This window comes from Sebastes umbrosus, chromosome 6, assembly GCF_015220745.1.
Source record: "Sebastes umbrosus isolate fSebUmb1 chromosome 6, fSebUmb1.pri, whole genome shotgun sequence".
NCBI lineage: Eukaryota > Metazoa > Chordata > Actinopteri > Perciformes > Sebastidae > Sebastes > Sebastes umbrosus.
Window position 1 is genome coordinate 9870236 of NC_051274.1, and position 21719 is coordinate 9891954.

Below are 21719 nucleotides of genomic sequence, written 5' to 3' on the forward strand. Positions count from 1 at the left end.
AAAACTTGCTTTTGAACTCCGCTTTGTGTGGGAAGACGGAAGTTATCAAACAATACAGTTTACTTCCAGTGGGAGGCAGCAAAGCTCCAATGCAGTCTCAGTCAGCAGTTATCTCTCAAGTGGATTATGTGGGGGGGGGGGGGGTTGGGGGGGGGGAGACTTCCCTCCTTCCACACTGCCTGCAGGACTCCACTGATGGGGCGTGTGAATGTACTGATGTGCTGCCTCAGCGCTGGACTATAAGAGGCTTTGAGAGACGGGGTTAGGACCTAGCGTGGACACCACTCTCTGACTCTCCATCTTTATGTCTCTTCCACTCCGTCTCCGTCTAACTGTCTAAATGTCAACAGACCTGTTGAGGATGGAGGTAGGAGGCCAAATAGAGCATATTTATAATTGATTTATTGTTGTATATTTAAAGTTTTGCATTTGTGATGAAGTAAATGTTTTTGTTGGTGATTATGTTCTATTAATAATAGGGGTTGCCAGTTAATATGAACATATTTCTAAAGCCTTAATGCTATGTGTTAATGTGTTTGCTGTATGTAATTAAAGTTAATTTGCAAAGAGAGAAAAGTGAAATACAACAAAGAGCTCCATTGGAAGCAGTTTCTGTGTTTAATGTCTGTTTTAAGACTTTTCAAAAAATGTCACAAAGTTTAAATCATTTCTCTTTCGCTTGAAAATGAAATGTTTCTGTGCAGCACTAGGATAACCGGTTGCATCACATTGTGCTGCTGTATGTTAGTGTGGGGTGTATACTGTATATCAGCTAATATGTTTACTTGTTATTCATTTTATGAGGAACTGAGTCAGTGATGGAAGTGCTCTTTTTCCCCTTTTCTACTTCTCCTTTAAGTTATTGATATTGTTGCAGGTCATCGTGCGCAATTGTTCACTTAAATGGAATGTTTAAGGTCGGTTTAATGTGAAGCAAACGTTTACACAGACTGTTAAAATTACTGGAGCTTAATTATCCAGATTCTGTGCCAGCTCCTACTTACTGTAAGCAGATGGCAGCAAAATCCTGAAACAATATTTTATGGTAGACAAAGAGCTATCAAGTTATATCCGGCATGAGAGGAACACCTTCCCTGTTTTGTCTCAATACACAACAAAAAATTGTCTATTCAGTTGTTATAAGCATTATGCAGCATCAGTTCAGACTCCTGAGTTATATGAATAAACTTTATCTATCTTGAATAGTGTTCACGCTTTAATCTGTAATGATAATGTGGTATTATATGAGTGTGTTTTGGAGGAGAAATGTGGATATTATGTCTCAAGCTGCACTAATTAGTCAAATGAAATTGTGTTATACAACAGTTAGATGTGCACATTCTTTTTTATGTTGGTGTTAATGAAAGCTGTGATCTGTGTTTGTGCTCGCTGGAGCAGAGAGTGCATCTTACGGTTCATTACCGGTGTGTGGGTGTGTGTGTGTGTGTGTGTTTTAGGATTTATAGGTTGTGTGTGCGCATGTGTGTGTGTTCTTCTGATCATAATTTATTTGTATATTGTGTTAGAATAGCTTGAGTCCCAGCACACTGTAAGAAGCTGAGTCCATTCACTCAGCTGCACTATGGCGCTGTGCTCAGGAGGCACCAGGACTGATTTCAAACCCATGTCAGTGTGTGTTTCTGTGTGTGTCATACTGTAGGCTTTTCACACTGCACTTATAGCCCCAGGCTAGGGAGATGTTAGCCCAGGGCTAATAATATGCAGTGTGAAAAGCCCTTCAGTTATCCAGGCATAAATAATTCTGTAGTAATATCTTGATGTGAGTATTGTTGTTCTCAAGAAAAAAAAAATAGGCATGGTTGACTCCATTTTTGACTTCTCACCATTCAGATTTATTTGTGTAAAAGCAGTGCCGGAAATGGGCCAGTACTCACCGGTACTGAGTAACGGCACTTCTAATTTTTTTTGTCTCTTGTTCCTTATTTGTACCGCCACCGGTACGCAACGTTAAGGGCTGAGCGTATGAAATAAACGCTTCAGGTTGCAGTTATGCCCGCGAGATGCAGCTGAGATGCGAGCCTGCACGGAGCCGGTGCAGACAGCTGCATGTATTAATATGAGATTTCTGAATGCTGCTGCTGTTACTGTGTTGTTAGCAGCTAGCTGCAGTGCAAATGACGCAGAGGCTACTAGTTGCATGAGGCACCAACCAACGCCAAACCTCCCCCCGTCAGCTGCCAACTACAGTGACACTTTGCACCACGGGCACAGCGCGCCTGGCTGCTGCACTACTGGGTGCACATATCCAATTTTGAATGTCAAAAAAGTAACAACAAAGCACTGAAGGCCTGCATGTCTTTTGTCTACAATTTGATTTGTACAAATAGTTAAATAAAAAAGTTGTTATAACCGGCTACATTTATGTACAATGGTGGAAATGTATGTTGTGTAATTAAATTAATACAAAACGATGATCATGCCACTGCTGAATTAGGGTGCTGGCACCTTTTTTGGTCCAATTCAGGCACTGATTAAAAGCTTTTAAACCGGTTGGTTCATTTTAATTAATAAAATCTCTCTCTCTCTTTGCTCTCCATAGGATGCCATTACTCAACGTCAGTATGAAGCAGTCTTTACAACCTGTACAACCTTGTACAGATAGGTAAACAAGAGCACCTGGAGAGCCTTAATACGTATCCAGCACTGTGGACACATGGAGCAAGCGACACAAACCAAGCGTAGACCATTTCAGGGACAAGCCTGACAGACATCCTTGACAACAACGCATTCAACTTGAGCCTCAGCTGATTCACGTTTCCTTTATTTCTACATTGTCAACGTATCACTCGTATCTCGCCAGTTCAAAGACCTCCAGCGTCTGCCCTCCTTCTGTGCACAGTGCCCCTCAGAGGGGAAATGCCCGTCTTGCTTAATGCCGACGCCTCCTTCAGCTCCAAGCAGGAGCTCCTGGACCTTCAGGACTGCCCTCTCAGTGGGGGCCCCTCTCTGGACACCCCCAGCCCCCCAGACTCCCAGACAGGCAGCCCACTAGGCTCAGGCCCCAGAAGCCTTGGTAGCCCTACAGCTGATGGCGCCGTTCGGGCCCATATTTTCACTGGGGCTTCTACACTCCCGGGGCAGTTATACGGGGTGGAAACAAGACCCCTTGCAGAGACACCCGTGGGTTTAAATCTGATCTCCACCGACCCGGATCAGCTATGTGGCTGGGGGGCTGTGACACCCAAAGCTATCCAAGTTTTCAATACCCCGCGTTGGGTGCTGTTCTTCCTTTGCGTGGCCTCTTTCCTCCAGGGGATGATAATCAATGGCTTCATTAACACAGTGGTCACCTCCATCGAGAGGCGCTTCGACCTGCGCAGCTACCAGGCCGGCCTCATCGCCAGCTCCTACGACATCGCCGCCTGCGTCTGCCTTGCTTTCGTCAGCTACTTCGGCGGGACGGGACACAAGCCTCGCTGGCTGGGATGGGGGGTGCTGATCATGGCGATCGGTTCTCTGGTGTTTGCCCTGCCTCACTTCACCACGCCCCCTTACCAGGTCAGTCTGACCGAGCGAACAGTAATGTGCTCTGACAACCGTACCAGCCCGTGTCGGGACAAGGAGGGCGGAGGATTGTCCAGTTATCGTTTTGTGTTCATGTTGGGCCAGTTTCTACACGGTGTGGGTGCCACGCCTCTCTACACGTTAGGAGTCACATACCTGGATGAGAACGTCAAGTCCAACTATGCGCCTGTTTATATCGGTGAGTAAATAATTTAGTACGACATGTGGCTGTTGAGTTTTGCTTTTTTTGAAGTAGCAATAACAGCAGTAAATGATTTTATTATGTTAGTGTGTCACTAAAATAATTATCATATCTTCTCAATCGGCCATTTTTTTTTATCTTTGCCTGTTTTGTGTGTGTTTGCTCATTCATTTGTATGTTTATTTCTGTCTCAAAATGTGATTTGACACATTGACCTTGGGCTGACCAATTCATTTGTTTAAACCAAAAATTGTGATTTAAAATCATTTTCAAAATCTTAAAGGGACTGTTTGTAAGAATCAGAAATGCTTGTTAACAGCGACACCTGTGGCCGTTAAGTCAACGAAAGTCAGCGTCAGGCTTGCACTTGTTCACTCTAAATAGACATGAACGAGCATCGCTCAAAACAGTGAGGCGACACACGTCACCTAAAACCACAACATCACTCTATATTTCAGCTGCTTGGCAGTAATGTTAGCTGACCAGACGAAGGTCTCTCCATGAATCAATGCTGATCCTAGTGTTGGCTTTTCCTGCTTCAGCCTCCCGACCGTGGTGGGAGGGAGACACCGGCACCCGGTCAGAGACGATAGCGTTTCTCATTGCGGAGCCCCATCACTTCAAAACACGGAAAACCTCTGTTGGTCTGGAGGAGCTGCAGCAGTTATTTCTGCACAAACGTCCACTGTACATTTACTAGATATTCTCAGAGCTAAACTAACTCTTCTGCAGTGTGTAGTGTGCGCGCAGAGACTCCGGCCATGGACACCAAAACTGCGGTCTCCCCGCGGACTACGACCGCAGCCAAGACTGTTTTGAAAGACGGGCTTCACTAGATATAACTTTGCGGTTTTGGTGCTTCCGTGTAGTTTATGTTGGAGTCTTGTCCAAACAGCATAGCCACACGCAAGCGCGCATATGCAAGCACACATGGGACACCGACCCGGGTGATTTATACGTGTAAGAAGTTACAAACAGTCCCTTTAAACCAAAAATTGTGATATAAAATAATTTTCAAAATCTTAATTATATAGGCTACTATATGTCATATCATAACAAATGTGAGTATGTGTATGGAGGAAGATCAGCGTGACTGTGCTTGATATAAATCTTGTTTAAAACCTTGTTTTGAGACCTAAAGGTGAGGAGAGCTGTGTGCTTGGCGTGTCTGTTCAGTCTCCAGTTGTGAAATGCAGGCACAGATTTTTCTGTCTTTGAACGTTAATTGTTTTAATGCGTTCTGACTGCATAGAACATTGAGAACACATATGCAAATAGCAGGACTTGGAAAAAATTCCCACCTGCATCTTTTTGTAATAACTGCATGTCTGTTGCAGACGACTGTTGTTTGCATGCATGTGAATGTAGATATTTGTTTGAGCAAATGCCAACACATCTGTCACAAAGTTTGAGTTGACTCGTTGACCTGTAATCTAACTGTTACAACACTGGTTGCATCACTCTCTGTCCCTCTTGCTTTTATTGTTGTTTTATAGTGAATTAGTTGAGTAGGTTCAACTGCTGTGATACTTTACCTCAAGGATCAAATAAAGTTCTTATGTACTGTATGTCTCTAAATTAGACAGACAATCACAGTACTGTTGTTACCTCTATTACTGAGAACCGGATACAGATGAAAGAGATTATTGCGTAGAAAAAAACAAATGTGCCCTATGTGCACTCCTACACACACAGACATACAGTCAGTAAAGCTACTGAATCTCTATTTATCCGTCACGTCCAACTTATTGTATATGATATTCATTATTGTGTGGCCATCAACAGAGATCAAGTGCCAGCCCTGTAATGTTGACCGTGTCAGGCTCTCGTCACCACCCATCTTCACCATTCATCCACCAAAATGCCACTAAACAGCAGCAGAGCACAGTCTGTGTTTTCACATCGAGTTCCTTTTTTCTCATGAGACATGAACTTTATGGACGCAGAGCCCTGTAAAGAACAATGGGGCCCCTTTTAATCTGTAGGAAACAGGAAGTAGACAGTCCGTGTACTGACACACCCATGGCCCGGTTCTGTGTCTGTGGTCTCTCTCTCTCTGTCCCCCAGGGATCTTCTACACAGCGGCCATTGTGGGTCCGGCAGGAGGCTACCTGCTGGGAGGATACTTCCTCAACATCTACACCGAGATCCATCTGACGTGAGTCTGCTTCGGATGGCAGAATGGAGTAGAATACACTAGAACCCACTACGATGAACAAACTAGAATACATTAGAACAGAACAAATTATACGAGTATATAGAGTATAATAAAATAGAAAATGCTAGAATTTAAAATAATAGAGTATATTAAAAATAGAGCAGACAAGAATAAAATAGACCACAGTATAATAGATTATAACATACTGCAATGAACAAACTAGAGTATGAAAAATAAAACTGACTAAAATAAAACAAACTACAGCACATTGGAATACAACAGACTAGAATAGAACAGACTGGAGTATAATAGAATAGAACAGACTGGCGTGTAATAAAATAGAACAGACTAGAGTATAATAGAATAGAACAGACTGGAGTATAATAGAATAGAACAGACTAGAATAGAACAGACTGGAGTGTAATAGAATAGAACAGACTAGAATAGAACAGACTGGAGTGAAATAGAATAGAACAGACTAGAATAGAACAGACTGGAGTGTAATAAAATGGAACAGACTGAGTATAATAAAATAGAACAGACTAGAATAGAACAGACTGGAGTATAATAGAATAGAACAGACTAGAATAGAACAGACTGCAGTATAATAGAGTAGAACAGACTAGAGTATAATAGAATAGAACAGACTAGAATATAACAGACTGGAGTGAAATAGAATAGAACAGATTGGAGTGTAATAAAATAGAACAGACTGGAGTATAATAGAATAGAACAGACTAGAATAAAACAGACTGGAGTTAAATAAAATAGAACAGACTGGAGTACAATAGAATAGAACAGACTGGAGTATAATAGAATAGAACAGACTGGAGTATAATAGAATAGAACAGACTGGAGTATAATAGAGTAGAACAGACTGGAGTGTAATAAAATAGAACAGACTGGAGTACAATAGAATAGAACAGACTGCAGTATAATAGAGTAGAACAGACTGGAGTACAATAGAATAGAACAGACTGCAGTATAATAGAATAGAACAGACTGGAGTACAATAGAATAGAACAGACTGGAGTACAATAGAATAGAACAGACTGCAGTATAATAGAATAGAACAGACTGGAGTACAATAGAATAGAACAGACTGCAGTATAATAGAGTAGAACAGACTGGAGTGTAATAAAATAGAACAGACTGGAGTATAATAAAATAGAACAGACTGGAGTATAATAGAATAGAACAGAGTGCAGTATAATAGAGTAGAACAGACTGGAGTGTAATAAAATAGAACAGACTGGAGTACAATAGAATAGAACAGATTAGAATAGAACAGACCGGAGTATAATAGAATAGAACAGACTAGAATAGAACAGATTGGAGTGCAATAAAATAGAACAGACTAGAATAGAACAGACTGGAGTATAATAAAATAGAACAGACTGGAATATAATAGAATAGAACAGACTGGAGTATAATAGAATAGAACAGACTAGAGTATAATAGAATAGAACAGACTGGAGTATAATAGAATAGCACCATGCTGCATGGTGATTCTGCACTTTAAATACAATTGATTGATTGAATGGAACAGACTAAACTATAACAGACTGGATGTATGTAGAATAGAATAGAAGAGTGTAGAATAGAATAGAGTAGAATATACCTTTCACACCATAGGATGTCGTGGACCAGTGTTTATGGATGTGTGTGTGTGTGTGTGTGTGTGTGTGTGTGTGTTGTCACAGGACAGAGATGACTCCAGAGAACCCTCTGTGGGTCGGGGCTTGGTGGATCGGCTTCCTAGCAGGAGGAGCAGCAGCTCTAGTCGTAGCATTCCCCATCCTGGGCTACCCACGACAGCTACCGGGTACCACTCCTGCATCCTCACTGCACACATACACACACACTCTGTCCTGCAACAGGAAGGCAGTAAAGAAGCCAAATTCACACCTGTTTTTTTATTATTATTTTAACGAGAGGTCGAAATTGGTATGAGAATGGCAAATGTCACTCACAGTCTCTCTTCCTCTTCCTCTTCCTCTTCCTCTTCCTCTTCCTCTTCCTGCAGGCTCTCAGGAGTACGTGGCCATGCGGGTGTCTGAGGCTCACCAGCTCAAAGATGGAAGCCACACCACAGCCTCAGACCCTCAGTTTGGCAAATCAGTCAAAGACATGCCAAGGTAGTGCACTAACCTCCATGAGAAGAGGACAGTATAGAGGAGTTGTTTTGGATATAGTACAGGTGACATCACAGATAGACATGACATCATCATAACGTGGGTGGGTTGGAAAGCAGACCAGAATGGCCGAGAGCATCAACATGAGGAGTTGTTTTTGTGCCAGAAATCGCAAAAGTGATACATGGAAAATGTTCAGAATACCTAGAAGGGAGCCTGCCTTGTTAACTTAGAGTGCATCATTTTGATATTTAATTAGGAGGTGGATAGTTTTATCAGAAACGTCTGTGAAGCTAACGTCAACATTAGCTTCACAGACTGATAGGACGAGCTCTGAATACGGAGGTCCTGTTTCACAAATGTCGAGGTGATGAAGTGGCAGTTTTTGCTTTTGTGACAGTTGATAAGGGTGCAGACTAATGACTTGGGGAGCAAAAAGCATTATGTTATTACACTTTAAATATCTCAGAGAAAAAGAAATGACGGACATGTTTCATGAGCCCCTGTAGCTGATAGGTAATACTACTAACACACTACTGATTGACATACGTTTCATATGAGCGAAGCTTTGCTTGTATACACTGCAGTTTTTTTCATAATTCTATTTAACCTTTATTTAACAGGATATTTTCACATTGAGATTGAAAATCTCTTGCATAAAAAGTTTCACTTAAAAGACTTAAAACAAAACAGCAAAAAAGGCCTCACAATTAATTTCTCTAACTTTGTGTAGTCTCTGCTAGCATTAATGCTGCTAGTAGCTGCCATTTCTCACTGGCATTACGTGTATTATGTTAGCTAGCTAGAGCCGCCAGATGTCTATCAACGTGAAACGTGCAGTATAAAACTGGAAATGCAAGAACGAGTGGCGAATACAAGTTCACCTCTAAAAAGTGGTTAGTAACCCTGTAGTAGTAACTGGGTTCCAGCAAGTTGCTCTATTTCCAAATACTGAAAATATCCACGTATTAGCTAGTTATCATGACATGGTGGCAGTGTGTTTACGTGGACTGCCCATTGTTCCCCCAATACCCCAATAGTCCGAATTGGACCGAAAGCCCATTTGTCTGACAGCCCATTATCCTGAAAATACAAACGCTCCCTGCAACAAACAGAAGCACCTGGTTAATTATTTTGAAGAATAACATCATTGGACCTTCACGATTTTTTCTCCTACGGCCGAAGGCATGACCCGCCACTCTGCCTCTTATTACTCGTTGCCTTCGTTGGTTGGGTTGGGTTGGTTTAGACATGAGGAGTGAGATTAGTTCTGTTTAGGGTAAGAATATCAGGGTAAGCCAACCAGAGGTAGAGTAGGGCGGGTCATGTCTTCGCCATGGTAGGAAAGGTCAGACGATGTCATTCTGCATAATAATTAGCCATGTGCTTCTGTTTGTTGCATGGAGAGCTTGTATGTTCGGAGTAATGGGTCTTTGATACAATGGGCATTTGTTTTCGGGATAACAGGCTGTCGGACAAATGGGTCATTTTTCGGACCATTGGGGTTTCTGAATAATGGTCCGTCGGAACAATGGCAGGGCATCTGTTTTCTACCTTCCTGCTGTGCACATCCTTGAGTCAAAACTGGGTACCTTTCTATTATGAATGAATTAAAAATGCAGGCAGTCAACAATTATTCTTTTCTGATAATGTGGTAACAACAAATCCTTCCATGAACAGATTCAAATATAAAGGAAATAAATGTCACATTCCCAGACAAGCTCTATTAACAGGCATGGTGTGACTGCAGAGTTTTACAGACTAGTGACCGCCCTGCCTCTTTTCAGCTCACAACTGTGTTAATATGAGTTCAGCAACCACAGTGTGATGTCACCGCTGTAGCACTGGGGGATTACAGAGACAGTAAGGCGATAATCACGCCATATTACGTAACATGATGAAATATCTTTGGATCTAGCATTGGGAACGTCTCCAGGCTGTTGAGATTAGAGCGGCTTGGTTTAATTAAAAAGGAAGATTAAGTTTATTCTGTTGGGTACACACATTTTCACCCATTAATCTGTCCTCTCCTCTGTCCAGGTCTGTGCTGCTCCTCTTAAAGAATCCCACCTTCCTGTTCCTGTGCTTGGCTGGGGCTACGGAGGCCACCCTCATAGCTGGCATGTCCACCTTTGGTCCAAAGTTCTTGGAGTCACAGTTCAGTCTCAGTGCATCGGAGGCTGCCACATGGTTCGGTGAGTGACCAATAAAGAAATAAAATCATGCACTGCACAATGCAAAGTCCAGAGCAAACCCAAATGGTTGATCAAATGTGTTTCAAAGCCATCTCAACTCATTGTATATTTGTTTTATTTCTCATCCATGGTGAGAAATAAAATTAGTGCCAAGACAGACTTTACTCTATTTGGACTCTGAACTGATGTCGGAGACGTCCTCCTCTGCAGTATTTTATCATTTAACTACACCAGAAGTAGGAATATATCACGTAGTACAGGTGGACATCTGCATTCCCAGATTGCTTTTCTGCAAATTTTTATAAAGTAAACATTTGCTGCATTCAGCTGTGGGTTTTTGGTAAGTGATAGGAAACTCTATAACAAAGAGGACGCATTTCAAGCTCCGCCAATGGTTTGAAATGGTATAAGTGTCTGTCTGTCTCCTAAGTGGTTGTGGTCATGGCGTGTTCGCCTCTATCCCCTAGCTAGGGCGTTCGTGAACATTAGTTGCCAGATCTTGCGAGTGTGTGTGCTGTCTCCTTTCTGAACTGTCTCTGGTGACAGCAGGAGCAAAAAAGTGTCTATGCGGTGCCTTTTGTAACTAATACTTCACTGAATTTACAACACGTTTTCACTTCCAACTCGTCACATACAGAGGCCTGGTCAGTGGCCCTACGCTTCAAACCCCTCTAGTGTCATCTCAGGGACGGCGTGTCAGTTTCTGCTTGATACATGCACAGTGTCTTTTCCAAATAAAATTCTCGATGTACGTTTACTTAGTTTTTAGTTTTACTTGGTTAGGTTTAGGCAACAAAACTATTTCCTACTAGGCGTAGGAAAATATAGTGGTTTGGGTTAAAATAAGTATGTTTGTTGCGTAATTCATGGCGTTATTAAAGTACATAAGTTACGTTAGTTGCTATGACGTCTAATAATGACACGGATGGGATCCATTGTAGTTAGTTGAAAGCGCGGTGCGTCTCATACAGACGCTAAAGGGTGCCTCGGTGCGTCAGTATCAAACGCCGAGGGACACTGACCAATCATCAGAATTTGACACTTTGAGAGTGAGACCGGGTTGGAATTTACTGTCATTCTAAATGGCAGTATCTAGCGATATATACCTTCTTCTGCAGTAAAACAATGCAGTGTCCACAATGAAAAGAGTTCATCCTCTTGGGAGTACAAGTCTATTTCATAGCAAATTACCTGGTCGATTGTGATACTTTATGTCTTTTTGACCTGATGGTGGTGCTCGAAGAAAGGTCAATAGCAAATTCCACAAAAATCTGGCTACTTCAAGACTTCCCACCATTTGTTTTGAGGTGTGTTTTCCTTTAAGGGCCTTAAGAGTGGAACCGCAGCCTGACTGCATGCGTACATACGTATGCTGTTCTTCTCCCCCTCCCAGGATACATGGTGGTACCAGCAGGTGGTGGTGGCACCTTCCTGGGCGGCTACATTGTGAAGAGATTGAACCTGCGCTGTCGAGGCATCATCCGCTTCTGCATGATGTGTGCGATGGTCAGTCTGGTCGCCATCTTTATCTTTCTCATCCACTGCCCCAACGTGCCCATGGCCGGTGTCACAGCATCATACCAGTACGATCTGATGGAGAAACGGCAACTGAACCAGTACAAAGACCTGTATGACAAGCCAAGCCAGCCGCACCCTGGAAACAGGTGGGCAGTGTTTATGTTGGCGCCTAATGTTGATTTAGTTTTGTCTTTGTCTTTTTGACTAAAATGTGAATTAGCTTCTCTTAAATTGTTCATTTGACTTTTGTTTTAGAGAAGATGCAAAAATATTCCTTAAAGTAATACAAACAGCCTGTAAGTAAGGTTAAAGGGGAAGACAATGAATGGGAGACCCACACAGTGTTTGTTTTCCTTTTTATACCCAAATGAGCTTCATTCTATTGTCGTGTTCTCAGAAACAGAATATGAACCCCTATTGAACCCCTGGGTGCTCTCAGTGTTATATATCTTTCCCAATTCATTGTCTATGGAGCAGTTCTTCAGACTTTATACCCTATGACATCACAAATTTGAGTTTTAGCTCTCTAGTCTTCGGATTTGTGAGAGAGATGTTCATGTTTACTGATAGTTTCTTGGATTGTCTTAGACCATAGGGATAACATGTATGGATCTTGAAAAGGGGCGTTGTTCCCCTTTTAATTTTCAGTGGGATTGTAGATGAATTTAGTCCATAAAGCATTGCTGCCGAGGATACATTTTGCCAATCAGGAGCATACAATGTTTGACTTCTTCAGATGCATCCAGGTCATTAAATAAGACTGCATTAACAGTAATTAATTAATCTGTCAGAATATCTTTCATCATTGTTTTCATTAACACTGCAGGTGGTTTCAGTTTTAGAACTCCCGTTATAACTCTTTTATACTCTTTTATACTCAACACTAACGCCAGCTATTGAATCAAAGTGCTCTGTAAAGGAAGTTCCTTTGCAATTCATAGTTGGATAGAACTTGCTGGGAGCTGCTGATCTGTCGGCAAAGAAACATTTCATTTCAATAAACATTAGGTATTTTAATTTTCTACAGATTGTGTAGATTGTGATCTTGGAGGGAAACGCAGGTGTACGTTAGGTGGTTAATATGGAAGCACCAAACATTTGCAATTACTTTATTGTATTTTGACTCAGGCCACTGATGTAGAGTCATTTCATTTAATTCACCAATATTTATTGAAATACAAGGCAGTTTGTGCAGCAAATGTATCTTCATACAACATACATGAAATAACTACAGAAGTGGCGTAACTTAAGTCAACGTTGACTTCTGGTGTCACACCGGACATGAACAGCGCGGTCTCCTGGGTGAAAGTCTGATGATTTTTAACCCACCCATCCACCCCGACCTCTTGTCTCTCTCTAGATTTCCTGGTTCACGATTAGATTCTAATCTTAATGAATTTACGTACAAATGTTCAGCAATGTCTTTGTGTACTTCAATGCCTTTTTCTCCACACACTTTTCCCTCCCTCTGTCCCTCACATTACTCTGTCTCCTTTACCTCATGTCTGCAGCTCTTTAGAGGAGAACCTGATAGTTGGCTGTAATGCAGGCTGTAGTTGTGTCAGAGAGCTGTACAACCCGGTGTGTGGGGCTGACGGAGTGATGTATTACTCCCCCTGCCACGCTGGCTGCAGCTCCATCAACCACACCGAACGCTCCACAGGCAAACAGGTACAGTACGCACTGTTCCTGTCATTTGGCTCTGACTAGAGGGAAATTTAGACTTGATTTACTTCAATCTTAGGCAGTTTGGGTGCTTAAGAGCACTGAAGAAAGAAAGGACAAAGCTGTAAGCCTGTAAATACAAGTGACGGAATTTCCTCCCAATATTTCCTCCCACATGCCGAAGCGTTCCCTCTGGCAGAAAAAAAAAATACTTACCTCTGCGTCTCAAGACATGTCGTAAACTTGCTAACAACCAGTAGTGCATTCAAATGAATTCAATGCAGTTAGATTATCAGTGTTAGTAGAAACTGAAAATGCTAAATTCTGCAGCAGAGGCACTCATTTGCATTACAGGCCTCGTCTGAGGCATTTCCATGCAAAATAAATGTATTTCAGACAAAGCAACTCCTTCCAAATGATAAATAGACACAAACACAATAGCCTCTTGTTACACTTACAACATATAGGATACTATAATTAGACAATTTAATGATATTTTAATGTTATTCAGACTGAGGAATCTTACAGTATTTGTTCACACTGGCTCAATGGAAGATGTCCCAAAACATTTTGTGAGAAGACATTGCTTGGTCAACTTTTCAGATTTAGCCTGAAATCCAGATTTGTGTGTGAAAGTGAAAAATTCAGGAACAGACATCTGTGATTGAAACTTGATATTTACAAAATAATCTGATGAATGATGATGTCATTGTCAGGTGTACTCTGGATGTAGCTGCGTGGTTGGTAATGTGTCCTGGGGCGAGGAGGGCTTTGCTCTGACAGGGAAGTGCGGCAGCTCCTGCCACCACATGCCAGCCTTCCTCTCCTTCCTCTTCATCGTCATCTCCTTCACCTTCCTCTGTAGCATCCCAGCACTCACCGCCACGCTCAGGTGGGTGGCCACAGTGAAACCTTGGAAAAAAGAAAGATTCCGGCTCTAAACCTCACCAATCGTTTCACAATGTTAAGCAGCGTTTCTGCAGGTGTGATTTGAGGCTGATGTGAAACGTATTTATGAAACTTATTTTTGGTTCAGAAAACATCGACATTCAACGCATCCAGTGGTTTGCAGAAATGTACAATGCTAAAACTAAAGCTGCAACGATTAATCGATTAGTTGTCAACTATTAAATGAATCACCAACTATTTTGAAAATCAATTAATCGGTTTGAGTAATTTTTTAAGAAAAAAAAGTTAAAACTCTCTGATTTCAGCTTCTTAAATATGAATATTTTCTGGTTTCTTTACTCCTCTATGACAGTAAACTAAGGATGTCATCTTGGGCTTTGGGAAACACTGAGTCACGTTTTTCACCATTTTCTGACATTTTATAGTAATAACAACTAATCGATTAATCTAGAAAATAATCGACAGATCAATCGACAATGAAAATAATCATTAGTTGCGGCCCTAATGCCAACATTTTTTTTCTGATGACTGGGCTCCTCATTTCTGCAGAGTAATCATATCTATTCTGCTGGCCATTTGAGAAAGTAAATTATGAAAATGGTGATTGAAATCTGGGATTTTCCCACTGAATGTTTAATGTCATTGCAGGATCTAAAGGGGTACACATCAGTCCCCTTTTCTGTTATTGTTAAAATTTTGCTGCAAGATTGTCATGACTGTTGATCTCTTGTAACAACAGCTCAGTATTCCAATAGATCATTACTGCAGACAAAAGAAAGGAGCTAAAGAAAGTCTCATTTTATATGGTAATGCAGTTTGAGATCCATTATGCCTGCACGTCTGACCAACTGTGTGTTGTGCTGTGTAGGTGTGTGCCAGACAGCCAGAGGTCCTTTGGACTAGGCATCCAGTGGATTGTGGTGCGCACACTTGGTAGGTCCATTGTATTCTTTCACTAACTTTAGTTTTTACATTTAACCTCTGAATCACAAACAATTTGCTGAATTCTCTCCACACCGATGCCATGATCTTGTCCATTTGTGTTGCTGTTTCCCCACAGGTGGTATTCCAGGACCCATAGCATTTGGCTCTGTGATTGACATCTCCTGCTTACTGTGGCAGGATAAGTGTGGTGAGCAGGGCTCCTGCTACCTCTATCAGAACTCAGCCATGAGCCAGTACACACTAGTAGCTGGTATCATCTATAAGGTAATAATATACACCTAGTAACAGGCCATTTACTGCAGTCATACATTCAATCTTTAGAACCTAATTCTTTGTACTTGAAAAAGTGTGCTTGTGAGGTAAGATATCTCTACTTCGCTTAAAAAAAGTGAAGAACATTGTTTGGTCACGCTGCCTTAAGCCCAGGTCAGACCAGACGCATTTATTTCGGTGTCCGTGTTAACAGGTTAGAGCAGCCACACAGCCCGTGTGAGACGCGCGGCTCGGCTGGGTGTCAGCTGTGTCTCTTCTAGAGATTCGAGGTCTCACCTATTTTTGACGCGAGCCGCGCGGTTCACAGCAACAACAGACAGTTAATGTGATCTATTGACTGTATATTGACATCATATCAGCTACATTACTACAGTTTCAATGTTTATATCCGTAGAAAATGTTACTGACATGAAAAAAAGGTAAAGATTTATTTTTAAATCAACACTTCCTGCTTTCATTTCAAAATAAAAGCCCTCAAGTTTTTTTTTCTGTGGACAAAATTTCTTTCATTTGTTAACATGATACTTTTATTCTGAAAAATGTGCAGATCAGTGTTGTAGAACATGCAGTGACTTGCAGAGCTCCATGAATGAATATAGTGCAGGGTTTTAATTGTGGCTTATTACTATTATTTACAAATGACCACACGTTTCTTAACCTTTCTCTGTCTAAAACAACTGCTTTAGGCCGTTTGTGAATTATTTTCTGTGTACCATTTATCTGTATTTTCGACAATCCCTCCTCACTACTATCATCTGTCGTACTCTTTTTTTTAAGGTTTTGGGGACAATCTTTTTCCTGTTAGCTAGCATCCTGTACAAGCCTCCTCCTGAGTCGCCTCAAAGCAGCTGTGAGAGCACCGACCACGGAGTAGGAGACATGAGCGACCTGCCCGTCAAAGACCTGCCTGAAGACGGCGTCATCGTCAACCTGCATGCCAGGTCATGACGTCAGAGACCCCCCGACCGCTGAGTCTCTGTCTGACTGTGTGTGCGTGTGTGTGTGTGTGTGTAGGTGCTGCTTAGCGCAGTGTGTGAATGTGTGTTTGGTTGGTCATGGGGGGTACTTCCTTTATACCAACAGCCTTCTCTCAGCCATAATGACAACCACCCCAACATACACACACGTGCAATCACACAAATGGACAAGATTACCGTAATACAGACACAAACCACAAACAGGATGCCTTCATGCACATCTCTCTCTCTCACACACACACACACAAATACATACAACTTTCTATAGTACATGATGACTTCTAACATGCTGCTCTCTCAGAAGAAAATTCTGCTGTGACTACACGTGTGCGTATCTGAGTGTGTGATCGATTGGGCGGTGCCCTTTCACAAGCATTTCTACAGATATCTCAATACTGTGTTGAATCAGTTCAAATGACTTTTTAGAATGTAGGTCTGATGACATTTCTGTTTCATATTTTATGTCATTTTCCATCAAAAGACAATGAAACAGCTGAGACCTATGTGGTATATAAATGATGTGCCATATATATGAAGCATTTATGATGTGAAAAAAAAATGTCCATCCTCTTTTTCTGTTCTTCTCCCATTACTGGAAGATAGTTACACTGCTTTATTTTCCACCCAGAGATGAAGCCATGGTATACTGTATGAGATCTCCAGGCCAGTAATAATGATGCCAAATCATTTCATACGTCATATTTTAAGCCAAGAGTATCTAAAGGCACTTCTATAACTTAATATAATGTGAATATAGACTATTGGTCACAGTACAGCAGCACAAATATATTTTCAATTAGAGAAGCACATGTGTATTTATCATTGCCACGTGGACACATGTACAAGAGATGTATGACCAGTAATTGGCTCGCATTTAAAAAGTAGTAATAAGAAGAAAAACCGCAAAGTGTTTGTGATCTACATGAAATAGATCGATGAATGCTGTATATACAGTACATGGGTTTGATTGCTCTGTTTGACAGAGTTTAGTAGAAAGAGCTTTGATGCTTCTATTCCATAGCTGCACTTTAAAAGAAAACACACAAAAGCACTGAGAAGCTTGGAAAGTACGCGTTGACACGATAAAGGCCCGGTCACACCAACATTTAAAATGGCGATCAGTTTGTTGGGGTTGAAGTAATTCATGTTCAATGTTGACACAGGAATTTCCGCCATGACCAATTCAAGCTGTCTCCAGCGTCTACGGTGTTATCCTTTGATGGAAACGGAGAAAGTCCAAAGTGGAGGAAACTATCGTAGCTTGTTAGCTGGAGGCTTGTTTCCAATAACGTATTTTTGAAGAATCGTATTAGAAAAGCTGTATGGAAAAGGCAAAATTCAATTAAACTTACTCAATTGCGCAAAAAAGTTTTTATGCTCCTTTGAAGTGTTTTTTGCTTTTGTCGAAAAAGAGTTGATGCGCTAAACTGGACATGGAAACACCTTTGCTGAATATTCTGATGTAGCAAACATTTAACTCACATTAAGCATGTACTTCACATGTTCCTGCTGTCAGCGGCCTTGCTCGAGCCTTGCTTGAATCATTGCATTAAGGGCGTATTCACACCTGCCTTGTTTAGTTCGGTTCAATCGAACCCTAGAGCGTTTACACTCTTGGTGCGGTTCGTTTGGGCAGGTGTGAACACAGCAATCGCACTCAGGTGCGCACCAAAACAAGCTGACCGAGACCTCCTTAAAGGGGTGGTCTCAGTTCGGTTCCAAACGAACTGCGGTTCGGTACGATTCGTTTGTGGTGAGAACATGATCCGACCTCGATCCGGTAGCAACAACATTACTACAAAAGAGCCTACGCTTGCCCTCGCTATTCACATCAGTACTAAACAGGTGTTGAGCATGTCACAGTTTAGGAGGGTTAATGCACGCCTCCTCCTCCGTCCTCCGTACGTCTTGATATGCGCCTTCGGCGACTCCAGTGCAACAATACATTGTTTTCCTGTCGCAGCCGCGCCTCATTTTCAAACTGTGTTGTTTGCCTTGAGCGAAAAATTGCTGCAAGGTAAAAAAAAAGAAAAGGATGACCAGGGCCAAGATCAAGCCGCGTAGTTGTCCCTCCATTGTTGCGTTCTGGAAGTCTGCTCTTCTTCTTCTTCTACTTCCGGGAGTTTTCCAGCATGGAAATTCTGACCAATTAGAGAGCAGTTTCTTTGCGCACCAAAATTTTGGTCCGCTTGTAAATGCTGCCGTGTGAACACAAACCAAACTCAAAGCAATATGCAACATGGTAACAATTTGGTCCCTGATTCAGACCAGAGCAAACGAACTACAGGTGTAAAAACGCCCTAAGTTATTAAGTCTATAACTGAGGTAGGGAATTATATAACTCCACCGTTAAAAGCATGGCCTCTTTGACAGGTGGGTGCAGTACCAGTATTAGCTCCAAACCAGTTCATGGAAATGTGCCTAATTCACATTTTTTTTTTGCGACATTTCAAAAGCTTGTTTAAATTCGCTCAAATGGAAACACGACTTGTGTTGCACTATCAACTTTTACAGAGAGACAAAGTGAAACCAAAACATTCAGGTTTTGTTCCAGACGTACAAAAAAAACCTCATTCAAAACCCCATTGACATTTGTATTAATGCAAATAACTAAATATTCTGCTACTGAGGATTGACCTCGCCCCCACTGCGCAAATCCACTGATCACAGCGATTCCATAGGAATTAAGTGACAAAATTTCGCCATTTGAAATGCTGGTGTGCCGGTGCCGTTGAGAGGGATATTATGGGAAGTATAACTTGTAAGTTGGAGCTGCTGAGGGCAACGCACAATTGGCATGACATGCAGTGTAACAAATCAGCAGTTATTTGGACCTAATCATCACAGTACTGTAAGTACACAAATGTGCCAAAGCAGCCTTGCCTAACAACTCTTGTGTTTTATTTTTTTATCATTGACCTTATTTATGCAAATTATTTATAATATTTCAGCACTTATATTTATTTTGGTTTTTTTTGCATTCACTGTGTGATGATAAAAAGAATGCTGCCCTGGCTCTCCTCCTGCCGTCCTTTGTCCACAAGAACTCCTCCTCTTGTATTTATTGTTTATGTGATAGTGAAACGCAAGTTGACAACCTACTGTATGTTGCCTGTGTTGTTGTGACTTTGCTCATGTAAGAATTGACCTTAACACCCTCCAGCTGATGTTGACGAGTTTGATCTCCCCGTGAATGTGTAAATGCAGTCCTCCTAGTTGTGCTTTTCAACCAGTCCCCGAGCTTTGACAAACCACTCTGTAAAGTGATTTTTATTCTTTTTTATTTTGTTTTTGGTACTGTATGTTTTTTTTTAAAAAGCAGTGGACTTGAAATCAATGATCTTTTTATGGAATGATTCAAAGATGTCAAGTGTTTTCTAATTACAATAGCTGAACAGAATATGACTTTTTGTGTGTCAAATTGTTTTATAATGTGTTTGTGTGTGTGTGTGTGTGTGTGTGTGTGATAACATGATGCAGGACAAACAGCAAACAAAATAAGAAAGAATAGAAAACAGAACAAAACTTCGGTGGCCAAGCATTGTTCAAACCCACAAAACGTATTTACAAGCTCTTCCTCCTTTTCTACGGATGTCAGTTTTTGAACCACGACAAAGGCCAAAATGTGGCCCGCAGCAGACTAGGTGAGGCTTTGTTTTTAGCCTAGCTGATTTACAGAAATGCCTTTAAATACTGAAGCAGTTGTTGATCACTTGCGGCCCCTACCGGCCGGTTAAGAGGAGTGAGGAGTCAGCAGTCAATGACGCTATAAAACAATCAATAAAATAGGTTTTTAAAACATTGTGAATTACCGCAAACCACAACAGGTCCTTGAGCATACAGTCATAAATGAGCACAACAAATATTAGGCCGATGGGTCCAGTAGTATGAGAGATTGGCCGTGGACGGACAGACAAATACACACACGCACACATAACCGGACACGTGATCTCACCACAGGTTAAAACTGGATGCAATATTCTATACATTTATGGTCAGTCATTTCCTCCCTCCCTCCCTTGTCCTGTTGCCTGGATCATTGCCCTGCTAAATTGCCAACACTATTGCCTCATGCACCACCAGCCCAATATACTCAGAAAACTGAAGGACACTGGATGCAGAGGATGCGTTTCCCTGACTACCGTCAAATCACGAGTCGTTAAGTTCCACCGTCGCTAACTGGGTTTGTGTTTTATGAAGCCTGCCTGTGACAGACATTGGCCACTGAACAGCACACGCACGCAGGCATCATTAACCCACTCACACTTGAACTGCGGCTCATCAGAAAATGACATAAAGTCAATATTTGGCTTGAACATGGTGCAAACAGATGGCTAATGACAGAGGAACAATAAAAAAAGCTTATACTCAGTTGTATACACTGAGGTTTTTACACAATGTGGTTATCACAACCTCATTTATTTGACTTTATTTTATTAAAGCTATCCTTTATATATCCAGGCATTATGAATAACATACTGATTGTAAACTATGAGACAATATTCTCTTTTTTATCTCAAATCCCTAAATTCAAATTTGCTTTGTATTTCAGACATGTATCGGAGGTCTTATGTCACAATTAAGACTTACTATCTCATGATTGCAATTACGGAATCTTTTCTCGTAATCATGAGATCTCTTTTTTTAACAGTTTTTATTGGTTTTCCATTCACACATCACAAAGCATAGAATCGCCACATTATCCAAATTGAAAGAACATTTATGAAAGGTACCCTACCGAATCCTCCCAACCATCCCCATAGTGCCCTTAAGTCCAAATCTTCACAAGAGTGATTATTATATACAATATAATACAGTGTAAAATAAATCCATAAAATAAATATAAATAAATAAAAAAAACTACGACAAATAATTACAAATAAACAAATAGAAAAAAAAAAAAAATTAAGAACCAGACATGTAATGCTACTTGCAAGCTCTCAACATTTTCTAAAAAGGGGGATCAGATCTTTCCTAGAGTTTTGCAGAGAGCCTGATTTTCTCAAGTTTTAGAAAATGCATGAGTGTCTCTAATCCATCTAGTGAAGTTAGGAGGTGCCTGTTCCTTCCAGGAGAGAAGAATGAATCGTCTGGCAATCAAGGAGGTAAATGCTATGACTTTGCCTTTTAAGGGAGCGAGTTTCAGGGATAAATCCAAATAAGGCACAGATGGGATTGGGATTAATATCTTTTTGAAACATTTTAGTATTATCACTA

At 41.2% G+C, this 21719-nt stretch overlaps 1 protein-coding gene across 2 annotated transcripts in view; it reads left to right on the forward strand.

Annotated features, from left to right (window-relative positions):
- Positions 1-19902, forward strand: part of slco4a1 (solute carrier organic anion transporter family, member 4A1) — a 33399-nt gene extending 13497 nt beyond the window's left edge. The window contains exons 1-12 of one of the 2 annotated variants that reach the window (XM_037773454.1): positions 215-367; positions 2561-3724; positions 5795-5885; positions 7589-7710; positions 7912-8023; positions 10061-10215; positions 11609-11879; positions 13245-13404; positions 14115-14290; positions 15176-15240; positions 15368-15516; positions 16303-19902. In XM_037773454.1, the coding sequence (XP_037629382.1) occupies positions 2878-3724; positions 5795-5885; positions 7589-7710; positions 7912-8023; positions 10061-10215; positions 11609-11879; positions 13245-13404; positions 14115-14290; positions 15176-15240; positions 15368-15516; positions 16303-16473 (2319 nt within the window). In that variant the 5' untranslated portion in view covers positions 215-367; positions 2561-2877 and the 3' untranslated portion in view covers positions 16474-19902. Of the gene's footprint in view, positions 1-214; positions 368-2560; positions 3725-5794; positions 5886-7588; positions 7711-7911; positions 8024-10060; positions 10216-11608; positions 11880-13244; positions 13405-14114; positions 14291-15175; positions 15241-15367; positions 15517-16302 lie in introns of those variants that run through there. The other variant, XM_037773455.1, reaches the window with a different exon arrangement.
- Positions 19903-21719: the final 1817 nt, after the last annotated feature.